The sequence below is a fragment of the Cyprinus carpio genome, chromosome A4 (assembly GCF_018340385.1).
Source record: "Cyprinus carpio isolate SPL01 chromosome A4, ASM1834038v1, whole genome shotgun sequence".
Taxonomy (NCBI): Eukaryota; Metazoa; Chordata; class Actinopteri; order Cypriniformes; family Cyprinidae; genus Cyprinus; species Cyprinus carpio.
Genome location: NC_056575.1, coordinates 30,474,068 through 30,495,959, shown reverse-complemented (window position 1 = coordinate 30,495,959; position 21,892 = coordinate 30,474,068). Strand labels below are relative to the sequence as shown.

General features: G+C 39.8%; 1 protein-coding gene across 1 annotated transcript in view; it reads right to left on the bottom strand.

Moving 5' to 3' along the window:
- The window catches only part of LOC109052298 (membrane-spanning 4-domains subfamily A member 4A-like), a 33,617-nt gene extending 21,372 nt beyond the window's left edge, over nucleotides 1-12,245 (bottom strand). The window contains exons 1-5 of the mRNA XM_042745128.1: nucleotides 12,093-12,245; nucleotides 11,712-11,822; nucleotides 11,545-11,613; nucleotides 9,883-10,020; nucleotides 7,939-8,055 (exon numbers count right to left, since the gene is read on the bottom strand). Coding sequence (XP_042601062.1) covers nucleotides 7,939-8,055; nucleotides 9,883-10,020; nucleotides 11,545-11,613; nucleotides 11,712-11,822; nucleotides 12,093-12,245 — 588 coding nt within the window. The remainder of the gene's footprint in view (nucleotides 1-7,938; nucleotides 8,056-9,882; nucleotides 10,021-11,544; nucleotides 11,614-11,711; nucleotides 11,823-12,092) is intronic.
- Nucleotides 12,246-21,892: the final 9,647 nt, after the last annotated feature.

Sequence of the window (21,892 nt, the reverse complement as noted above, 5' to 3'; positions counted from 1 at the left end):
GTGAACCCACCGGCCACCCCAAAAGCACCATTGTGCCCATTACCCGTTAATGCAGGTCCCCTTCGAACGAATTGGTATGGACCCTCATCGGGTCATTAGAGCGGTCAGCGCGAGGGCATCGCTTTGCATTAGTTCTGGTGGACTATGCAACGCGATATCCTGAAGGCAGTGCCTCTCCGCACTATTTCTGCTAAAAGTGTTGCGAGTGCACTGTTTCAATTAATCTCCCGGGTGGGGATTCGAAAGGAGATCCTCACCGATCAAGGCACGGCGTTTATGTCACGTACTATTCGCGAGCTTTACGAATTATTGGGCATTAGATCAATTCGAACAAGCGTCTATCACCCACAAACAAACGGGCTGGTCGAACTATTTAATCGCACGTTAAAAATCCATGATTCGTAAGTTCGTACAGGAGGACTCCAAAAATGGGATAAGTGGCTAGAACCCCTCTTGTTCGCTGTACGGGAAGTCCCGCAAGCCTCCACGGGGTTTCCCCCTTCGAGCTTCTTTACGGACGTCAGCCCCGCGGGGTCCTCGATGTCCTTAGGGAGAATTGGGAGGACGGACCTTTCTGATAGCAAAAATGAAATTCAATACTTTTGTCATGGACCTGAGAACCAAAACTCCACACGTTGGGGCGGCTGTCAATGGAGAATTTGTTACAGGCTCAGGACAAACAAAGTCGGTCGTACAACAGGGGGGCTAGGCTACGTCAATTCACGCCGGGGAGAGAAAGTGCTTGTATTACTCCCTACGTCTAGTTCAAAATTACTGCTGATGTGGACCCTTCTCGCCCGGCGGTGCTCTGGCCGAACGAATCTCATTCAGCAACCATGTTGAGACTGAGCCGGGATATAAAGTCAATAACAAGTGCACAATGTCTGAGCCGGGAGGTGGTTCGCAGCCGGCCGTATAGGTTACCAGAACATAAGAAAAAAGTGGTTCAGGGAGAATTAGAAGCGATGCTAGAAATGGGAGTAATAGAAGAGTCCAACAGTGACTGGGCGAGCCCGATAGTGTTAGTTCCTAAAACGGACGGCTCAGTACGGTTCTGTGTGGACTACAGAAAGGTGAATGCTGTGTCGAAGTTCGACGCATATCCAATGCCCAGGGTGGACGAACTGCTTGATCGACTAGGCACTGCTCACTTTTATTCGACACTGGACTTAACTAAGGGTTATTGGCAGATCCCCTTGTCTCCCATGACCAAAGAAAAAACAGCTTTCACAACGCCGTTCGGATTACACCAGTTTGTTACGCTTCCGTTCGGTTTGTTCGGGGCCCCCGCCACTTTCAGCGTCTGATGGACAAAATTCTTCGGCCGCATGCTGCATATGCCGCCGCCTACCTGGATGATATATCATCATCTACAGTGGTGATTGCCAGCGACATATGCAGCATTTGCGAGCGGTCCTGAAGACGCTGAGGAGGGCAGGGCTCACGGCTAATCCGAGGAAGTGTGCAATTGGGCGGGTGGAAGTAAGATATCTGGGCTTCCACTTGGGTCATGGACAGGTGCGTCCCCAAATTGACAAGACGGCAGCGCGGTTGCGACGTGTCCAAGACCCAAGACCAAAAGGAGGTTAGACAGTTCCTGGGGCTGGCAGGTTATTATAGAAGGTTTGTGCCTAATTTTTTCGGACACTGCCAGCTCGCTGACTGATCTAACTAAAAAGGAGGCACCAGATAGGGTCCAGTGGACGGAGCAGTGTCAGCAGGCTTTCACCCAGATAAAGGCTGCTCTGTGTGGCGGACCGCTCCTAAATGCTCCTAACTTTTCTCTCCCTTTATTTTTACAGACAGACGCGTCAGACAGGGGGTTGGGCGCGGTCCTGTCCCAGGAGGTGGAGGAAGAAGAACGGCCGATGCTGTACATCAGTCGTAAGCTCTCTAAGAGAGAGACGATGTACAGCACCATAGAGAAGGAGTGTCTGGCCATCAGATGGGCTGTTCTTACCCTCCGGTATTACCTCCTGGGGCGGGAGTTCACCCTCTGTTCGGACCACGCTCCCCTACAGTGGCTCCACCGCATGAAAGATACCAACGCGCGGATCACCCGTTGGTATCTCGCTTTACAACCTTTAAAATTTCAGGTGATCCACAGGCCGGGTGTACAGATGACTGTGGCTGACTTCCTCTCCAGGAGGAGGGGGGGGGGGGCTGCAGGCCGGATGGCTCCCCGGCCTGATTCGGGCGGTGGGGGTATGTGGCGAGGGGGGCGTGGTTTTGCCAGGTCTGTAACGGGAGAGAGACGAGGGAGCAGAGCGAGGCGTAAGTGGGGTCAAGTGCAAATAACGAACACCTGTGTTTGATTTCAGTAATTGGCGTGGAGAGACCGGATATAAACCGGAGCACGGCAGAGAAAGAGGGAGAGACGGGCTGGGGACCTCGTGTGGGGACTACGGAGTGATAACGACGAGAATTCTGAGTTATTGGGATATTGTTGTGCAACGGGCACACCGTTGGCGCATGTTGCTCAGTATATTTATTTTTAAACAATAAAAACGAGCGTCCCAGCCACAAGCCGACCCCTGTCTTCTTCCTTCCTGTGAATAATTGTGTCGAACCTCATCACAGTGTTTATGCGGAATATTAATTGTTCGCTTAGGTTGATTTTTAATACAGCAAAAAATATCTGTATTGTAACGTAGTTGTACAAAGTATTCCCCCCCGAAACATGGACTTTCCCGCACACATAATTTGGACTGAAATGGACTGTCAAAGTTCGCACTCCAGGTAACGGCACTAAGGTTTCCAGGTAACGGAGCGGGAAAGTGAGTGGTAGAACAGAGAGAGTTTGGATGTGCGTTATATAGTTTAGAGAGGAAATGAGTGGATTATATCTTCTAAGTGTACATTGTGTATATGTGTGCGTGCATCACAATCAATGTAATTACCCGAATGTGTTTACATGTAACTGTAACTGATTGTTTACATGTAACTGTTGTGTTCCTGTCACAGTGTCTGGTTTGTGTTCCCTGGGTGTCCACTTGAGGTCTCACTTCCCCTGTCTCCTCATTGCACTCAGCTGTCCCTGGTCATTAATCATTGCACTTAGCCAATTCCCCGTTAGTATTGTCATTTCCCTGTGTATAAATACCCCGGTTGTTCTGTCATTGTTACGGAGTCCTTGTTTAATGTCACCCTGGGGTGTATTCCAGAAAGCAGGGTTAACTTACCATGAACTAAACCCTGAACTCTCAGTTGATTAACCCCAAACCTTGCTTACTCGAGGTATGTGGTTCCAAAACTGCATCCGGGAGTAAGTTCATTCAACTCAGAGTATGTTCCTGGTTAAGACTCAAGACATTCTCAACAGAGCGACGAATCGACGAGTCACTATGGAAACGGACGCTAAGAAAAAGCGTGACAAGCTGTTTCTTTCTTCTTTTGTTCATTAGTTGTTTACATGCTTAGTGCATATCGCCACCTAATTGATGACCGTGATATTTTTTTCCATGTAATCTTTAATCCTTGAGAATGTGAATTATATTTTTTGTTTTATGCTAATTATATATTAAGTCATATCAGATATGTATTTTGATTTAGAATTTAGACATTATAGAAAATCCATGTGTGAGATAATATAACATGTAATAAATAAAATAAATAAATATTTATAAGTTAAACATTACCTTGTCATAGTGTTTTATAATTTATACAGATAACTCTTATATATGGCAATAAAAAAAAATCATATTAGAATAATGTTACCTTATTTATTACTTATATTAGTGCTTCCTCATTAACATATCAAATATATATAAAAAAATATAAAAATATATATATACAGTACAGACCAAAAGTTTGGAAACATTACTATTTTTAATGTTTTTGAAAGAAGTTTCTTCTGCTCATCAAGCCTGCATTTATTTGATCAAAAATACAGAAAAAAATGTAATATTGTGATATATTATTACAATTTAAAATAATTGTTTTTAAATTTATTATACTTTAAATTATCATTTATTTCTGTGATGCAAAGCTGAATTTTTAGGATCATTATCACATGATCCTTTAGAAATCATTCTAATATGATGATTCATTATCAAAGTTGGAAAAAACAGTTCTGCTGCTTAATATTTTTTCAGAACATGTGATACTTTTTTAGGATACTTTGATGAATAAAAAGTAAAAAAAAAAAAAAAAAAAAGTTTTTAAAATATAAATATTTTGTAATAACAATATACACTACTGGTCAGTAAATTTGGGAGTCAGTAATTTTTTTTTTTTCTTTCTTTTTTTAAATAAATAAAATCAATACTTTTATTCAGCAAGGATGTGTTAAATTGATAAAAAGTGAGTGATAGTAAAGAAAATATATTATTAGAATATATATTATTAGAAATTTTTTTTTTTGAATAAATGCAGTTCTTTTAACCTTTTATTCATCAAATATATTAGTCAGCAGAACTGTTTCCAACACTCATAATAAATCAGAATATTAGAATGATTTCTAAATGATCATGTGATAGACTGGATGTTACATGTGACACTGAAGGCTGGAGTAATGATGCTGAAAATTCAGCTTTGCATCACAGGAATTATTTTTTTAAAGTATATTCAAATAGAAACTATTAATTTTAAGTTGTAATAATATTTCACAATATTACTGTTTTTTCTGTATTTTTCAAATAAATGCAGGCTTGATGAGCAGAAGAAACTTCTTTCAAAAACATTAAAAATAGTAATGTTTCCAAACTTTTGGTCTGTACTGTATATATATGTATAATAAGCTATATTACATATTGTAATATTATATAATGCTGTCCGCTATCTGTCACGCCCACTGAAGGCTCGCTGAAGTGAACTAACCCTGGAACATAACCTGCTCCGGAGCAGGTTAAGTTCAGAGAGTGAGTTGCTATGACTATGCTTTGACTAGTTGCTATGTACTAACATACCCTGAAAGTTACCTCCATTTTTGGAACCGAAAGTTGAGGTTATCCACTTACTTACTCTTAAACATACCCGGGTATGTCACATAACCTGCTTTCTGGAATACCCCCCTGGTTTTTCGTGTTTCCTTGCCGTTGTTTATGGTTCTTGTTTTTGGACTGCTTACCTGGATTGTGACCTTTGCCTGGCTGATTATGATATTTGGATTATCCCAATAAAACACTTCAATTGGACCTACCTCTTTGTGTGCGTGTCGTGACAGAAGGACTCCGTCATGCCTAGATCCAGCGGTGTGGGATTTCGAATCTGTTCCCCAGCCACCATGGAGGAACGGAGGAGGAGATTCCTGAACTTAACCACCCTTCGTCAAAGGGGGAGTGAGGTGGGTGGCCTGGCGCAAATGTTTTGGACCATGGCAGTCGGGCTAGGTTATAATGATGCAGCACTGAAAGACTTATTTAACGATTGCCTGGATGACCCTTTGCCTCAATGGGAGATGAAGGGGTTGGAGATCCTGGACTTTTGGGGGTTTACCCATTACCTGCGCCATCGTGCTCAGTGGGATACATCAACCACACCTGAGTCTCCAGACAAGATGGCCGCCAGCCCAGCGCCACAGCACAGGATGGCCGCCAGCCCCAGGCGCCACAGCACAAGATGGCCCACCAGCCCAGCGCCACAGCACAGGATGGCCGCCAGCCCAGCGCCACAGCACAAGATGGCCACCAGCCCAGCGCTACAACACAAGATGGCCGCCAGCCCAGCGCCACAACACAAGATGGCCGCCAGCCAGCGCCACAGCACAAGATGGCCGAATCTACACCTGTGTTGCCAGACAAGATGACTGACTCAACGCCTGAGTCTTCCGTCAAGGTGCCACCGACTCGCCATCATAGAGGGCGGAGGAGGAGACAGGCGTCTACCGTTCCTCAAAGCCAGCCGGAGGACGTTCCCGAGCAGGCCGCTGCCATCCAGGAGGACGTTCCCGAGCAGGCCGCTGCCGTCCAGGAGGACGTTCCCGAGCAGGCCGCTGCCGTCCCCGAGGCGGTGCCCGATGCGGAGGCCAAGGTGGTGGCCGAGGCGGTGGCCGAGGCGGTGCCCGATGCTGTTCCAGAGGTCGAGGCGGTGCCCGATGCAGTTCCGGAGGTCGAGGCGGTGCCCGATGCAGTTCCGGAGGTCGAGGCGGTGCCCGAAGCCGAGGCGGTGCCCGATGCTGTTCCGGAGGTCGAGGCGGTGCCCGATGCTGTTCCGGGAGGTCGAGGCGGTGCCCGATGCTGTTCCGGAGGCCGAGGTGGTGGTGCCCGAAGCCGAGGCGGTGCCTGATGCTGTTCCGGAGGTCTGAGGCGGTGCCCGATGCCGAGCCCGAGGCGGTGTCCGAGGCCGTTCCCGAGGTGTGCCCGTGCCCGAGGCCGCATCCCGAGGCCGCTCCCGAGGCGGTGCCCGAGGCCGTTCCCGATGGGGTGCCCGATGCTGTTCCGGAGGTCGAGGCGGTGCCAGATGCTGTTCCGGAGGTCGAGGCGGTGCCCGATGCTGTTCCGGAGGCCGAGGTGGTGCCCGATGCCGAGGCGGTGCCCGATGCTGTTCCGGAGGTCGAGGCGGTGCCCGATGCTGTTCCGGAGGTCGAGGCGGTGCCCGATGCCGTTCCGGAGGCCGAGGCGGTGCCCGATGCCGTTCCGGAGGCCGAGGCGGTGCCCGATGCCGTTCCGGAGGCCGAGGCGGTGCCCGATGCCGAGCCCGAGGCCGTTCCCGAGGCGGTGTGCCCGTGCCCGTTCCCGATGGGGTGCCCCGAGGCCGTTCCAGAGGGCGGTGGCCCGAAGCCGAGGCGCCTCACGTCTCCACAGGCCGCCCAGAGCACCTTCAGGTCTCCACAGGCCGTCCAGAGCACCTTCACGTCTCCACAGGCCGTCCAGAGCACCTTCACGTCTTCGCAGGGCCTCCGGAATGGCAGGTTCCGCTCTGGTTGCTCAAATGGCGGGTTCCTCCCTGGCCGTCGGCACAACCGGAACTGATGGATCCTACGTGGCCACCTGAACTGCCTGGTCCCTCGTGGTCCCCTGAACTTTCGGGTCCACCCTGGCCCCCTGAACTGATTGATCCACCTTGGCTACCAGTGGAGCCATCGCTGCCTGTCCCTGTTCCCCTACACGGGCCTGGCCCTCCATCCCTCCCCCTGTTCTACCTCCACCAGTCCACCTCCCTCCTGGTCTTTTTGTTTTGGTTTTTGTTTTGGTTTCTGAGGAGCATCTGGTACCTGCTCCTTAGAGGGGGGGTAGTGTCACAGGTGTCTAATTAATCATTGCACTCAGCCAATTCCCCATTAGTATTGTCATTTCCCTGTGTATAAATACCCCGGTTGTTCTGTCATTGTTACGGAAAGTCCTTGTTTAATGTCATCCTGGTTTTTCGTGTTTCCTTGCCGTTGTTTATGTTTCTTGTTTTTGGACTGCTTACCTGGATTGTGACCTTTGCCTGGCTGATTATGATATTTGGATTATCCCAATAAAAACACTGCAATTGGATCTACCTCTTTGTGTGCGTGTCGTGGCAGATCGGTGTTATACCTGCAGATGTTTTACACTTAATGACGTGCGTAGGCGCTCTGAGATGTTTACTACATCAGCACACCTTTTATATGTTTTGTGTTTGAGTTAATTTATATAGTAATGTAGGCAGTGTAATGGTTTTCCAGTAGTTATTAATCTCTTTACTGGTTGATTTACGTCAATCGTTGTGATATTTTTATACTCATTTTTGTATTTGTTTATTTTGTTACAGAATCACACAATATTTATGCATGATTAATAAATAAGATATGGAGTAGTTACTGGACGGAGACATTGCTGTCCTGACCCGCAACTCATAGCCATCAGTTTATCTGAACTAGTCAGACAGAAAGAGAAAATTACAGTAGTGTTTGTTTGTTCTTGTCAACTGTGTCAACAGCCTTAAAAGTTAGTATTTCCATTTTATATACATATCTGGGGGTACAGCTGAGAAAAATAAAGAAATAAAACCCTGATGTGGTGCATTACTCACCTGAGGAGAACAACAACAGCCAGTGGCTTTACAGGCAAATGCTGACAGACAGATGGAGATGATAAACTCAAGCAAGGCGAATAACAGCAACACACCTCTGATTCCCCCGAAGAGAGTCTGAGAGAAAATATAACATTAATACAAATAATCATACCAAAATCAATCATAATTACTACTCACAGTGCTCAGCAGTCCAGAATCGACCATCTTTGAGGTTCATACGAAGAGTTTGGCTCCAAAACACTATAAATTAATTTTGATTTATTTCAGTAAAAATGTGTTTTCTTTACCAAGAAAGTGGCCAGATGAAAACCACTATTTTCTGTTTCAAACTTTCACATATCATCTTTAGATTATAATAATATTAAAAATTCAAATCCAGATTGTGAAATTTTTTATAAAATTTTTTATAAAAAAATGTTTTTTTTTCCTAAAATGAAAACCCATGATGTTTGTTTGTTTGTTTTTAAATGCAATAAATCCATTGAATCAATATGACAGTTATTTTTCATATTGAGACTGTTAAAAATACACAAAACATAGTAAGTTGATCCACATACGACAGCCTCTGAACTTGGTCAAAAACTAATCTACATGCAGGCACTGGACTAAAAATACATTCATCAGTCATCGCTCCCAACATGAATTCAACGGTCACCTTGTTAATGCTATAAATTAATTACAACAATAAAAGTAATTTTCATCATGAACAAGAACATGAACAACATCACATTAAACTACAGAAATTCCAAAATGACATTTCCCTTACATTCAACTAGCAAAAGTGCATTCATCTTTGCCATGTTACATTTATTTAGTTAACTAGTACTATACGCTATATTAACAAAAACATAAATGGCATTAACAAAAACACTTAAACTGACAAGCTGGGCAATACTGCACTCATAATTGAATGCGATTCATCAAATGAACGTGATATTGCATAGCTTGATCCACGACTATGTGTATTAAATGCCGCTCCATCTGAAAGCATGAAATGGAGATTTATCACAGAATCGGATTTACTGACGAGAAGCGCATGACAATCACATGCAATTTATCATGCAGCCCTTGTTTGTTGATCACAAAGTACAAAGTAGATGAGGAAAACTAGAATGCCGGGTGTATTCAGAGCATCGCCATTACTGTCTAGAGTGCGTGGAATGGTGCGCTGTGATTGGTTGAGCGGATATATCGCATTCTGTAGAGAAAGGAGACAGGCTTTTCTCAAAAAAAAAGGGAGAAAACATGACAAAATAACTCGGCGGATATCGCATTTTGCGTAAAATTAAAAATGTACTTTTCAATAGGGACCAGATACAATACTGATTTTGGAGGAAACTCAACTCGCTATTCAGAACCAAACTCTACACACATCAATATAACATAAGATGGCCAGATTTACTGAACAGGGCAAATTAACGTGAGAGCGCAATCCCATAGAAGCAATGGTGAGAGTAGAAAGTTCATTAAAGAACATAGAAACAACATCTTGTTTCCTTTATGACAAAAGAGAAGGGGTTTAAGAAATGCTTTTTTGGGAATTAAATTATGGCACAAATACTGGTGCAAACCTTAAATCGTAGTGTGTGATTTATTTAAATACTCTTCTCTTGTCAAGTTTGTATTTCAAAGGAAAACTCTAGAAAATGCAAATATAATAAGGTCAGCCCCTAAATAACTGTCCTTATCATTGCTGATGTTTCGCTGCATGTCTTTAGTTTTTAACTCTGAAAGAGGGTTTGCGCTGACGAGCTGTTAGTAAATCTGGCTCTAATAGGTCAAAATTCTTGCGTTGTAAATGATCTATAAACTACTGGTGAAATGGCAGATAAAAAAAGTGAACAGATGAGTGCAGATTAAGGCTTGTGTACAGCTGAACACACAGTGATATTACTGTAATTACTACATAAATAAATATGAATATAAAAGTTGATGACATACCTTATAATTTCCTATATAGGAACAGTCATAATGGTAGCAGTAAATGTGTGGCCCTATAACCAAATCCAGAGAAATTAAAATAATGGCAATGCCGGCGGTTATAGTACTGAAAATGTTCATTCCAAGTGAAGCATTCACCTATAGGGAGAAAACAAACAACATAAAACAGATTAATAAATTAGCAAGAACTTTAAAGCTATGTCATAGATGGAAAATTATATAGAGTGATAAAAATACACTACTTGACGTAAAAGAATAAATAAATTAATAATAGCCTCCAGCAGCAATCATCATGACCAGAGCATGTGAGCGGAGCGGAGCGGTTTTCCGCTCTATGGACGTGCGCTCCACTCAGTCGCTCAACCGCCCAAGCAAGCGCTCCGTTAATATTCCGCTCACGCTCGCCGTAAACCAATTCCCGCTCAGATCACGCTCCGACATAACATTTCTCTAGTAGGGCTATTTGTTTTCTGTTTGTACCGAAACTGTCTAAAATTATGCATGCTGATAAATAGCAATTATCATGTTTCAAAACGAAATTCTTACATTCTTAATTTTATTAATTGTATTTATTAAAATGTATTCAATATATTAATATAATCTTAGCAAACACAGCCTAGCTAAAATGCAAAAAATGAAGAAGTGTATTTTTGTATTTTCGTTCACTTTATTTCCATGAAAATAGCTGCCGTTGTTGTGTGATAGAACATTCAAAACAGGCTCATTACAACACAAAGGCACACACCCATGAGATGAAATGTGCGATCTTTACAAAATACACCTGGATTATAAAGCCTGTGAAAAGCACACACAAGATAACATGCACTAGGATTTTGAAAACTGGGTTGAGCGAGCGCCGCTGAGCGTATTGAGCGAGTGGAGCGGAATCTTCAGAAAGGCTCTCAGTGCTCTTAAGGAAATATTACCGCTCCGCTCACATGCTCTGATCATGACTTTACAGTCCAGTCAATCTTCACTGAATTGTTTAGCTTATAACAAATATACTGTTTAAGGTACAACTGGAAATCCTGCCTCTTACTGTTAGTAAAAAAAAAAAAACTGCTTAGTGTAATTATTTACTGTCTAAGATACAGTGTGTGATCATGAGCTACACTTCATAAAAACAAATTGATGAATCACATATCGTAGGATGTGGAGTGTGAAGGTGTGGAGTTATCATTTGCAGCTTAAAATTGTCTACACTTCATAAACTCAAAGCCCTCAGGTTTGCAAAGGTAGAAACCAATTAAAAAAATAAAAGATTTAGGGAGAAATATGGGACTGTGCTGCACCATGTACAAAAAATATGGAAGAAATGTTGTTATTGCATTGACCCTACCCAGAAGAAAAATAGGAAGCATTCTCCAAAACTTGACCATGGGTTTTTCAGCTTAGACAACATGGGACTTAATATTGGCCTTAAATAAACTGGAAAAAAAATTGTCACCTCAATTCCTAGTTTGTGTTTATGCTTAACAATTCTTGCACACGGACTAGAGTACAACAACTTAATCCACAGAATGAAATAGTTTCCAAGATTAATAATAATAATACACTTTATTTATAACACACTTTATATTTGAGCAGAATCCAAAAGTGCTACAGATTAAAACAAAAAAGAAATCCACAGTCTGTGGGGTCCTCAGAGTGCTGTGTACATACCAAACACAAACTGGAGGGTGAATTAATTTTATTTTCGGCAGCAATGCAGAGTGAGCCTGCGGTAATGTACTGAGAAGAGCGAGAAAGACCAAAAATTAGGCTTGCGCTGGAACATTATGTAACCTATATTGAAAGACAGAACACTTATTTGTATGACTGTTTCTTACGATGACAGATCCCCAGTAAGGAAGTCCACTATAGACAAAGATAAGATCTGCATGAACTGTAGACACAATGCCTAACAGGAGAGTCAGCAGACCGATCATTATCTGGACCGTCTGTGAGGGACAAAAAAAATTCAGAAAGTGTGAAGGAGTCTTTCATGAAGGGAAACACTATAATATATACAATATAAATTTATAGCATCTGTAGTTATGGATTTATGATTGTACTAGAAAAATATCACAAAAATATTCTGCAAGTACTTGCGGATGTGTAAGATTGGATTACTTCACATTTTTTGATAGTTTGCAACTCCTAAAACATTGTTCTCTGTGACTGAAACACTGTAAAGTTGACTGTTTTGGGTTTACGAGACATCTCTCACCCCCAAGGGCTTTCGGCTGGCCTTTCAGAAATGCCTGAAGTCCATGAAGAGGTGAAACTCCCGCCACCTGTTGTACATAAACAGGAGCATTTGTCGTAACAGGTGTTGGTTGTGTTGGCGGTTGCATCTGGATGATGAGCGTTGAAGAGTTCATGGGTATATTCTGGTTCTGGTTTTGGGTTCTGAATCTCCGACTGACCTGTACAAAATCAGAAACAGAAGGAGCTTATCTAATGTGAAGAGGAAGACTGTTCCAGCGTCTCGGACCTGCAGTTGCAAAAGCACGATCACCTCATTTTTTAAGTCTAGATCTCGGCACGATGAGCAGACAGATACAGATGGAGCAGGTTTGATACGTAATTAAGGGACCAAATTATTGAGGGCTTCATAAACATATTAGAATTTTAAAATAAATTCTATATTTGATGGGTAACCATTGCAGTGCATATGAAATAGGAGTTACCGGCTCATACTTGCGGGACCCAGTTTTTGCGTTTTGCACTAGCTGTAGACAGGAGAGGGAAGACTGAGAAGCCCCACAATAAATTGAATTACAGTTATCTAAACATATTTGTATGTTTGTTAAAAATGGAAGCCAGAGGTAGCATGTACAGGGTCAACAGAACCGGCCCTAGGATTGATCCCTGTGGAACTCCACAATTAAGAGGTATACTAAAGGAGGTCTGTAGACCAATATTAACACTTCTATAATGTTCTAAATAATGTTCAATTTCTTGCACAGAACGATCGCTTTGCTTGTTAAGACCTCAATTTATCATCAGGAGCCACAGATATTAAAGGGGTCATATGATGCTGCTAAAAAGAACATTATTTTTGTGTATTTGGTGTAATGAAATGTTTATGTGGTTTAAGGTTAAAAAACACATTATTTTCCACATACTGTACATTATTGTTTCTCCTCTATGTCCCACCTTCTGAAACACGGTTCCATTTTTACAAGGCTTATCGCTCTGAAAAGCGAGGTGTGCTGTGATTGGCCAGCTATCCAGCGCATTGTGATTGGCCGAATGCCTCAAGCATGAGACGGAAATGTTACGCCTCTTAACATACTGTGATGCCCTGTCCGGCAAAAACATAAAACCCATTATAAAACGACATGGCAGTGGCGGAAACAACAAGAATAAAAGGTACGCCTTCTTTCTTTGCGTGAACATCTGGGCGGCGTTACTGCAAATCTTCCCACATACTGACGTAGACATGTGGGGGCGTGTTAGAACGAGTCGTTTCAGGGGGGCATGGACGAGTCTCAACTTTTATAAAGAATATCTTTTTGGATTTGATACTATAGTCTTTGCAACTTCACAGATCTTCTTTATTCACCAAGAGCTTGTAACAGAGAAAGGAAAATTTGAAATCGCATCATATGACCCCCTTTATACTTGTGTTGCTTTTTTGACTCTCATATTGACAGTATCCATTGACTTCCATTTAAGAAGCACCAAGGACCATGATTTCAACTAAAAATCTTTTTTAGGCCTACTGTTCTACTGAAAACAGAAACCTTACATATTGGATGGCCTGAGGGCGAGTATATTAACAGCTAAATTTCATTTCAGGGTGAACTATCCCTTTAAGGGCGCTGCGCTTAGACATTTTTCCTGCCTGGGACAGTCTTGCACACTTACTTCCTGTCATGTGCACATGTTCTATAGTTGGAGACTATAGACAGTCCCTCGATCATGACAAGCTGGCGACCATTATCTAGCAACTCCTGCTTCAACTTTGCCATGTGAGAGACTATTTTCACTTGCAGGACACACAGTGCACTAGAAGAGGGCTGCTCTGGGACCTGAAAATGTTAACTACCTTGTATGCCTTAGCAACTGGTTAAATGCTGACTAGAAAAATAGTCTTCTGTGTGTTCTGTTTAAGCTTGGCAAGCAGGAAATTGAAACTGATTTGAGATTGAAACATATATATGAAACAAACATGCTAAAATCAATAGTGTATGTTTAATTTCACTACAAGTGTGCGTTCAATCACAGTTAATAACACAAAAAGGTTGTGATTAATCGCAATTAAATAATTTAACCTATTGATAGCCCTAGTTTTTATGTTTTGTCATAATTATACTTGTTACATCAGGCTTTTATGAGCATTTTATTTTTTAAATTCATGTATCAAAAATGACTTCAGTTTTTGAAAGGTCATTCAATACCGTGATAAAAGCTTTAACAGTTATTTTGATATGAAAATTGCTTTCCATCGAATCATAAAATTACTACCAGAGCACAAAACAAAAGTTATTATCAGAGTTCTCTTTCTATAAATTACACAACCCAGTGGTTCTTGAGGTCAGAAAAGTAATAAAAATGGTAGGTTGCTGTCTGTGATATATTTTCATTTCAAAACAACACAAGAAATGCCACAACTATACTCCTATCCACTAGGGCTGCACGGTTATGACAAAAATCATAATTGTCGATTATTCCCTTTAAATTGTAATTGTGATTGTTAATTCCATATAGTATTGTTCAAAATAATAGCAGTACAATGTGACTAACCAGAATAATCAAGGTTTTTCGTATATTTTTTTATTGCTACGTGGCAAACAAGTTACCAGTATCAGTAGATTCTCAGAAAACAAACAAATGAGACCCAGCATTCATGATATGCACGCTCTTAAGGCTGTGCAATTGGGCAATTAGTTGAATTAGTTGAAAGGGGGTGTGTTCAAAAAAAATAGCAGTGTGGCATTCAATCACTGAGGTCATCAATTTTGTGAAGAAACAGGTGTGAATCAGGTGGCCCCTATTTAAGGATGAAGCCAACACTTGTTAAACATGCATTTGAAAGCTGAGGAAAATGGGTCGTTCAAGACATTGTTCAGAAGAACAGCGTACTTTGATTAAAAAGTTGATTAGAGAGGGGAAAACCTAAAAAGAGGTGCAAAAAATGATAGGCTGTTCAGCTAAAATGATCTCCAATGCCTTAAAATGGAGAGCAAAACCAGAGAGACGTGGAAGAAAACGGGAAGACAACCATCAAAATGGATAGAAGAATAACCAGAATGGCAAAGGCTCAGCCAATGATCACCTCCAGGATGATCAAAGACAGTCTGGAGTTACCTGTAAGTACTGTGACAGTTAGAAGACGTCTGTGTGAAGCTAATCTATTTTCAAGAATCCCCCGCAAAGTCCCTCTGTTAAAAAAAAGGCATGTGCAGAAGAGGTTACAATTTGCCAAAGAACACATCAACTGGCCTAAAGAGAAATGGAGGAACATTTTGTGGACTGATGAGAGTAAAATTGTTCTTTTTGGGTCCAAGGGCCACAGGCAGTTTGTGAGATGACCCCCAAACTCTGAATTCAAGCCACAGTACACAGTGAAGACAGTGAAGCATGGAGGTGCAAGCATCATGATATGGGCATGTTTCTCCTACTATGGTGTGGGGCCTATTTATCGCATACCAGGGATCATGGATCAGTTTGCATATGTTAAAATACTTGAAGAGGTCATGTTGCCCTATGCTGAAGAGGACATGCCCTTGAAATGGTTGTTTCAACAAGACAATGACCCAAAACACACTAGTAAACGAGCAAAGTCTTGGTTCCAAACCAACAAAATTAATGTTATGGAGTGGCCAGCCCAATCTCCAGACCTTAATCCAATTGAGAACTTGTGGGGTGATATCAAAAATGCTGTTTCTGAAGCAAAACCAAGAAATGTGAATGAATTGTGGAATGTTGTTAAAGAATCATGGAGTGGAATAACAGCTGAGAGGTGCCACAAGTTGGTTGACTCCATGCCACACAGATGTCAAGCAGTTTTAAAAAAACTGTGGTCATACAACTAAATATTAGTTTAGTGATTCACAGGATTGCTAAATCCCAGAAAAAAAAATGTTTGTACAAAATAGTTTTGAGTTTGTACAGTCAAAGGTATACACTGCTATTTTTTTGAACACACCCCTTTCAACTAATTGCCCAATTGCACAGCCTTAAGAGCGTGCATATCATGAATGCTGGGTCTTGTTTGTTTTCTGAGAATCTACTGAACCTACTGGTAACTTGTTTGCCACGTAGCAATAAAAAATATACTAAAAACCTTGATTATTCTGGTTAGTCACATTGTACTGCTATTATCAATTATATCTGGTGTCTGAATAATTTACAATGAATGATGTTTATACCATTGTTTGATGCAACTGCATGCCATATTTTTATATTAAAATAAACAAGCTAAAAACTGAACTGAAAAAACTGAAAAACTTTTAGTGCTTTTCTATAGTATTAAGCCTCAAATGTCACATCGGATTGGTTTCTTATTTACATAATAAAAAAATTGAATAAAATATGAATGGTATTATGTTATACTAAAACTAAAATTAAATTAATGGAAAAAAAACCCTTAAGATAAAATGTAGAATGAAAAATACTTATCTTAAGCATGCAGAATAACATAAGTGGACTTTAAACGATTACGTAATTGTAGCAGATATAATTGTAATTGCGATTAGAAATTCGATTAATTACGCAGCCCTACTATCCACCCTATTTCTGCAAGATGGCGGGTTGAGTAGTCAAGTTGTTTCGTGCTCTCACAAAACAACCCAATTTAGCTTGGGGGAGGCTGCAAGATGGCGGGTTGAGTAGTCAAGTTGTTTCGTGCTCTCACAAAATTTCCCAAGTATAGTTTAGCTTGATAAGTTTTTTTCCACCTCCACCTGCTAATACACATACCCGAAGTTGTGGTGCCGATATGGAAGATCATGAAATGGAAATAGCAATAGGTTCGAGCAAAAGGGAGAGAGGAACTGATTCTGATCCACCCATACCGAGTAAACCCCAAAAAGGAAAAAAGGCTAAAAAACCAACAGAGTGTGAGGAAAACGAGGTGCCCAATTCGGCTATCTTGGATGCAATTAAAGCCCTTGGAACTAAGGTAGATTTACAGCACGAAGAATTAAGCACGCAGATGAAGCAGCACAGTGCGATGATTGCAAGCGTTGCTAAGTCCGTCCAAATAAATGCGCAGGAGTTACGAGAATGCAAAGACAAAATTAAAATGATGGAGAACAAATTGAAAATCTATCCGAAGTCAATAATGATCTGAAAATTCGTGTGCTGGAAGAGGAAAGATACAAGAGGAGATGGTATCTTCGCATAAAAGGTCTCAAGGAGAACTCAAACGAGCGCATAAGAGAGGATGTGATTCAACTTCTGGGCAAGATAACCGCCTGAGTTTGCTTCTACTATGGAGGAGGCTGTGGATGTCGTGCATCGGGTGGGAAGAAAGGAGACCGGTCGTTTGAGAGAGGTGATCATTCTTTTTACCCGCAGATTGGTGCGGGACGAAGTATGGAAGAGAACCAAGTCGTCAGCAGTGTGCAAAGAAGCTGGCATCAGTTTTGCCGAAGACCTGACGAAAGAAGATAGACTGTTGAGAAGTGAATTATGGCCAAGAATCGCACAAGCCAGAAAGGAAGGCAAGGCGGCTGGGTTTAGAGGTCCATTTGGGTATATAGAGGGTAAACGTATCACTTAAAAAGGGTATTGACTGCTTCTCTCTGATATGAGGTGAGGTGGGGTGATAAAGAAATGGGATTCAGTTTTTTCTATTCCACAAACGCTAAACGTAGTTTACATCTTTATTTGGATTTAAATTTGTAATTTTTGTATTAAATTTTTTGTTTTTTTTTTCTGTTTAATTGTTCATGTTCGTGTTAAAATCTGATATCTCATTTTCTTCTTTAAATTGTAGGGGTTTAAAGGACTCAGTTAAGAGAAAGGCAATTTTCTTATTTTGCAAAAGTCAAAAATCACATTGTTTTTTTCTACAAGAAACACATTCAGAGTTGGCAGATGTTACCTTTTGGAAAAAGCAGTGGGGGGATGTTATGTTATTTAGTCATGGTTCAAATCGGTCTGCAGGGGTCGCTATATGCATGAATAAATGCCCAGGCAAGATTATTACACACAGGGCTGATGTTAATGGCCATTGGCTTGCAGTGGTCCTATACTTAGACGAAATATTTTTCATTTTAGTTAATGTTTATGGGTATAATGTTCAAACCCAGAATAAAGGCCTGTTGGAGACAATAACAAATGTCATAAGTGACCTAAAAACTAGTTACCCTACAGATTATATTTTAATCGGTGGCGATTTTTAACACATGTCACCAGATGAATACATGGATAGACAACCATCTAAATTTGATATTTCTCATGCTAACAGTATTATTCAAAATTTCTGCTTATCCAATGGATTAATTGATATTTGGAGAAAACTTAAACCCCACTGCCAGACACTTTTCGTGGTTCAAACCGAATGCCACTTCAAAGTCAAGAATTGATTATTGGCTTGGATCTGAATCTCTTTCAAGTAATGCGACTAAGTGTAATATTTCAGGTGCCCCCTTAACAGATCATTGTGTGATCAACTTAATCTTAGAACAAAGAAATAAACCTGTAATACTAGAGGCTATTGGAAATTTAATGCAGATTTGTTGAATCATACTGATTTTTGTACATATACCAAAAAAATATAATTGCTGAATTTAAAGTAAAAAAGATGCCAAGTGGTATTAAATGGGAGTATTTAAAAACATAAATTAAGAGAATATTCATGACCTTTAGCAAAAATCTGATGAAAAAGAAACGTAAAAAAGAATTCCAGTTAATACAAGATATTAATAAATGCTGTTGTCAACCTAACATGTCAGATGAAGATAAAGAAAAACTTATTAAGCTTCATTCCATTCTAGATGAATTCTATATTAAAAAGGCAAAAGGGGCATATGTGAGATCCAGAGCTAAGTGGCTGGAAGAGGGGGAAAAAAATAGCTCATACTTCATTAATTTGGAGAAAAGACGACAAGAAAAAAAAATTTGATCAGTAGTTTAATTGTGAACCAAGTAGAACAATTAAATCACAACTTGATAGTAAAAGAGGTGTTTAAATTTTACTCCAATTTGTATTCCTCTTCTTTTTCCTCTGTTAATTCAAATTCTTTTTTTCAGATGATAAAAAATAATATACCATCTATTGATAGTGTATTTAAAGAACTATGCGATTCAGACCTAACCTTACAAGAGCTTGATGCGGCGATTAAACAGAGTAAACCTGGTAAATCACCGGGTCCTGATGGGTTAACCACAGATTTTTATATAATTTTTTTTTGGGATGACCTAAAATATCTTTTATTTGAAGCCTTACAAGAGTGTATAAATAATATTGAATTATTGCCAACTATGAAACAAGGGCTTATAATTTTGATACCAAAGCCAGGAAAAGATAAAAGGATATTAGATAATTTACGCCCCATAACACTACTTAATACTGATTACAAACTGTTTACTAAAGCACTGGCTTCCAGATTAAAAACAGGAATATCACAAATTATTAGTGTGACCCAATCAGGATTCTTAAAGGATAGGTCAATTCATAATAATATCAGGTTAGTTTTTGATTTGGTTGAATATGGTCATTTAATTGAAGAGGATGGTTTAATTTTTATTTCTGGATTTCTATAAGGCCTTTGACATGGTGGAGCATTCTTTTATTTTTCAAACTCTTAAACACTTTGGTTTTGGTCCTAAATTTATTAGTATTGTTGGAATGCTTTATAAAGACATAAACAGTTCTGTAGCTCTTACTCAAGGTACATGTCCAAGATTTGAGGTTAGAAGAGGCATCAGGCAAGGTTGTGGATGTTCTCCTTTATTATTTATTATGGTAGCAGAAATGTTGTCTATTTTACTCAAAATGGGAACCATATTAGGCATTGATTTTGAAAGTAATAATTTTATTGTCAGTCAGTTGCTGATGACACTACTCTTTTTTTAAGAAATGAACAGCAAATACCCCTAGCACTTCAGTTAATTAAGTTTTTTTTCAGAAGCTTCAGGTTTAAAGCTAAATATGTCAAAATGTGAGTTATTGGCCATTCATGATCATCCTAATGTAACATTATACAATATCCCAGTGAAAAATGAAGTCAAATATTTAGGTATCTGGTTATCTAAGAGGATGGATAATTTAGAACATTTAAATTTTGATAAAACTTTGGATAATTGTAAATTAATAATGAATACTTGGCTGCAGAGAGACATAACAATTTTTTGAAGAATTTTATTGACAAAAGTAGAGAATCTTTCTAGATTCATCTATCCATGTTTCTCTTTATCAGTTTCTGCTGCAAAAAGGATAAAGGCGGTTAACAAATTAAACTTTGATTTTATATGGAAAATGAAAAGTCATTATATACGTAAAAGTGACATGATTAAAGATTATGAAGAAGGAGGTCTTAAAAGATTGACTTTGATATTATGAATGGGGTCATCAAACTTAGATGGTTGCAGGCTTTCATTAATGATAAGTCCTCTTTCTGGTTTGAGATTCCTACTATCGTATTTAATAAATGTGGTGGCATAAGTTTTCTGCTGCAATGTGACTTTGAACTTTCGAAACTCCCTGTAAAACTTTCTGCTTTCCATCAACACAAGTATTATTATACTGGAAATTGATTTTCAAGCAAAATTTTAGCCCTCATAATATGTCAATCTGGAACAACAGATGTATAACTGTGAACAGAAAATCTTTGTTTATTGATGAGTGGTGGCAGAAGGGGGGCATATGGTCACTAACACATTTAGTGGACAATGTGGGAAATATACTAAGCCATGTTGCTTTTTGTGGTAAATACAATATAAGTTGCTCTTCTAAAATGTATGAAAAAATTATCAAGAATATTCCATTAAAGATGCTTAAATTAGTAAGTGAACATCTGAAACATTCAAGGATAATACCTAAAGTACAAGAACTTATTATAGAAAATGTAAGCTTTGTTGACAGAAAATGTTCAAACAAATTCTTAAGAGACTGTTTAATACATCAATGTTTCCCAGGACCAGTATTAAGAAATTACATTTTTTGTCATTATGAGAAGAAAGAAGTGTGTAAAATTAGGACCAATTTTCTTTCATTTCCTGTTAATCCTAAATGTAAAGAGGTGCACTTTAAAATTCTGAATCATATATATCCAACAAAAAATTTTTTAAGAACGAGATTTAATGTTGGGCATTCAAATTTATGTCAAATATGTAAGGTAGAGATAGAAAACGGTTGAACACTTGTTTTTTTCAATGCATTTTGGTAAACAAATTTTGGAATGATGCATTGAGATGGATGCAACAAAGAATTCCTGTAAGGTTGATACTGTCGTGGGAATTTATTAAATTTGGGCTATTAATAAAGGATAAAAAGGTATCCTATGTAATTTAATAATGTGTGTTGCTTTTGCTGAAATTTTATATACACAAATGTAAATTTTTCAAATCCCTCCAAAATTAGTGGTTTTTAAGGAGGAGTTTAAAGTATATTCGGAGACCGTGAGAAGGATGAAAAGTCCTAAAGCAGTGTATTTGTACTCCTTATTGGAAGACTTTGATTTTATAAATTGAATATTGTCCAACTCCCCTACTTTATATATTTATTTGTTCATTTAATTTTTTTTGTATTTTATTTAAATTTTTTCTTTTTCTTTTAGTTTTATTTTCACCTAGGCTTCAACTTTTCTGGCCTGCTGATGTGAATATGTATAGTGTGTTGTAATATTTGTATGTACGCTCAGGTTTGATTGTAAATCTGAAACTTCGAATGACTTTTTTTTGTTAAGGTTCAATAAATGTCAAATAAAAAAAAAAATAAAAAAAAAAATAAAAAAAAATGTTTTGGGACTTCCGGTTCATCAGCCGCTGGAGGGGATAGAGTGGTGGAACTATGAAGTCACTTTGTAGGCAAAACCCCGGAAGCGAGTTAGCATTTGAGCACTTCCGG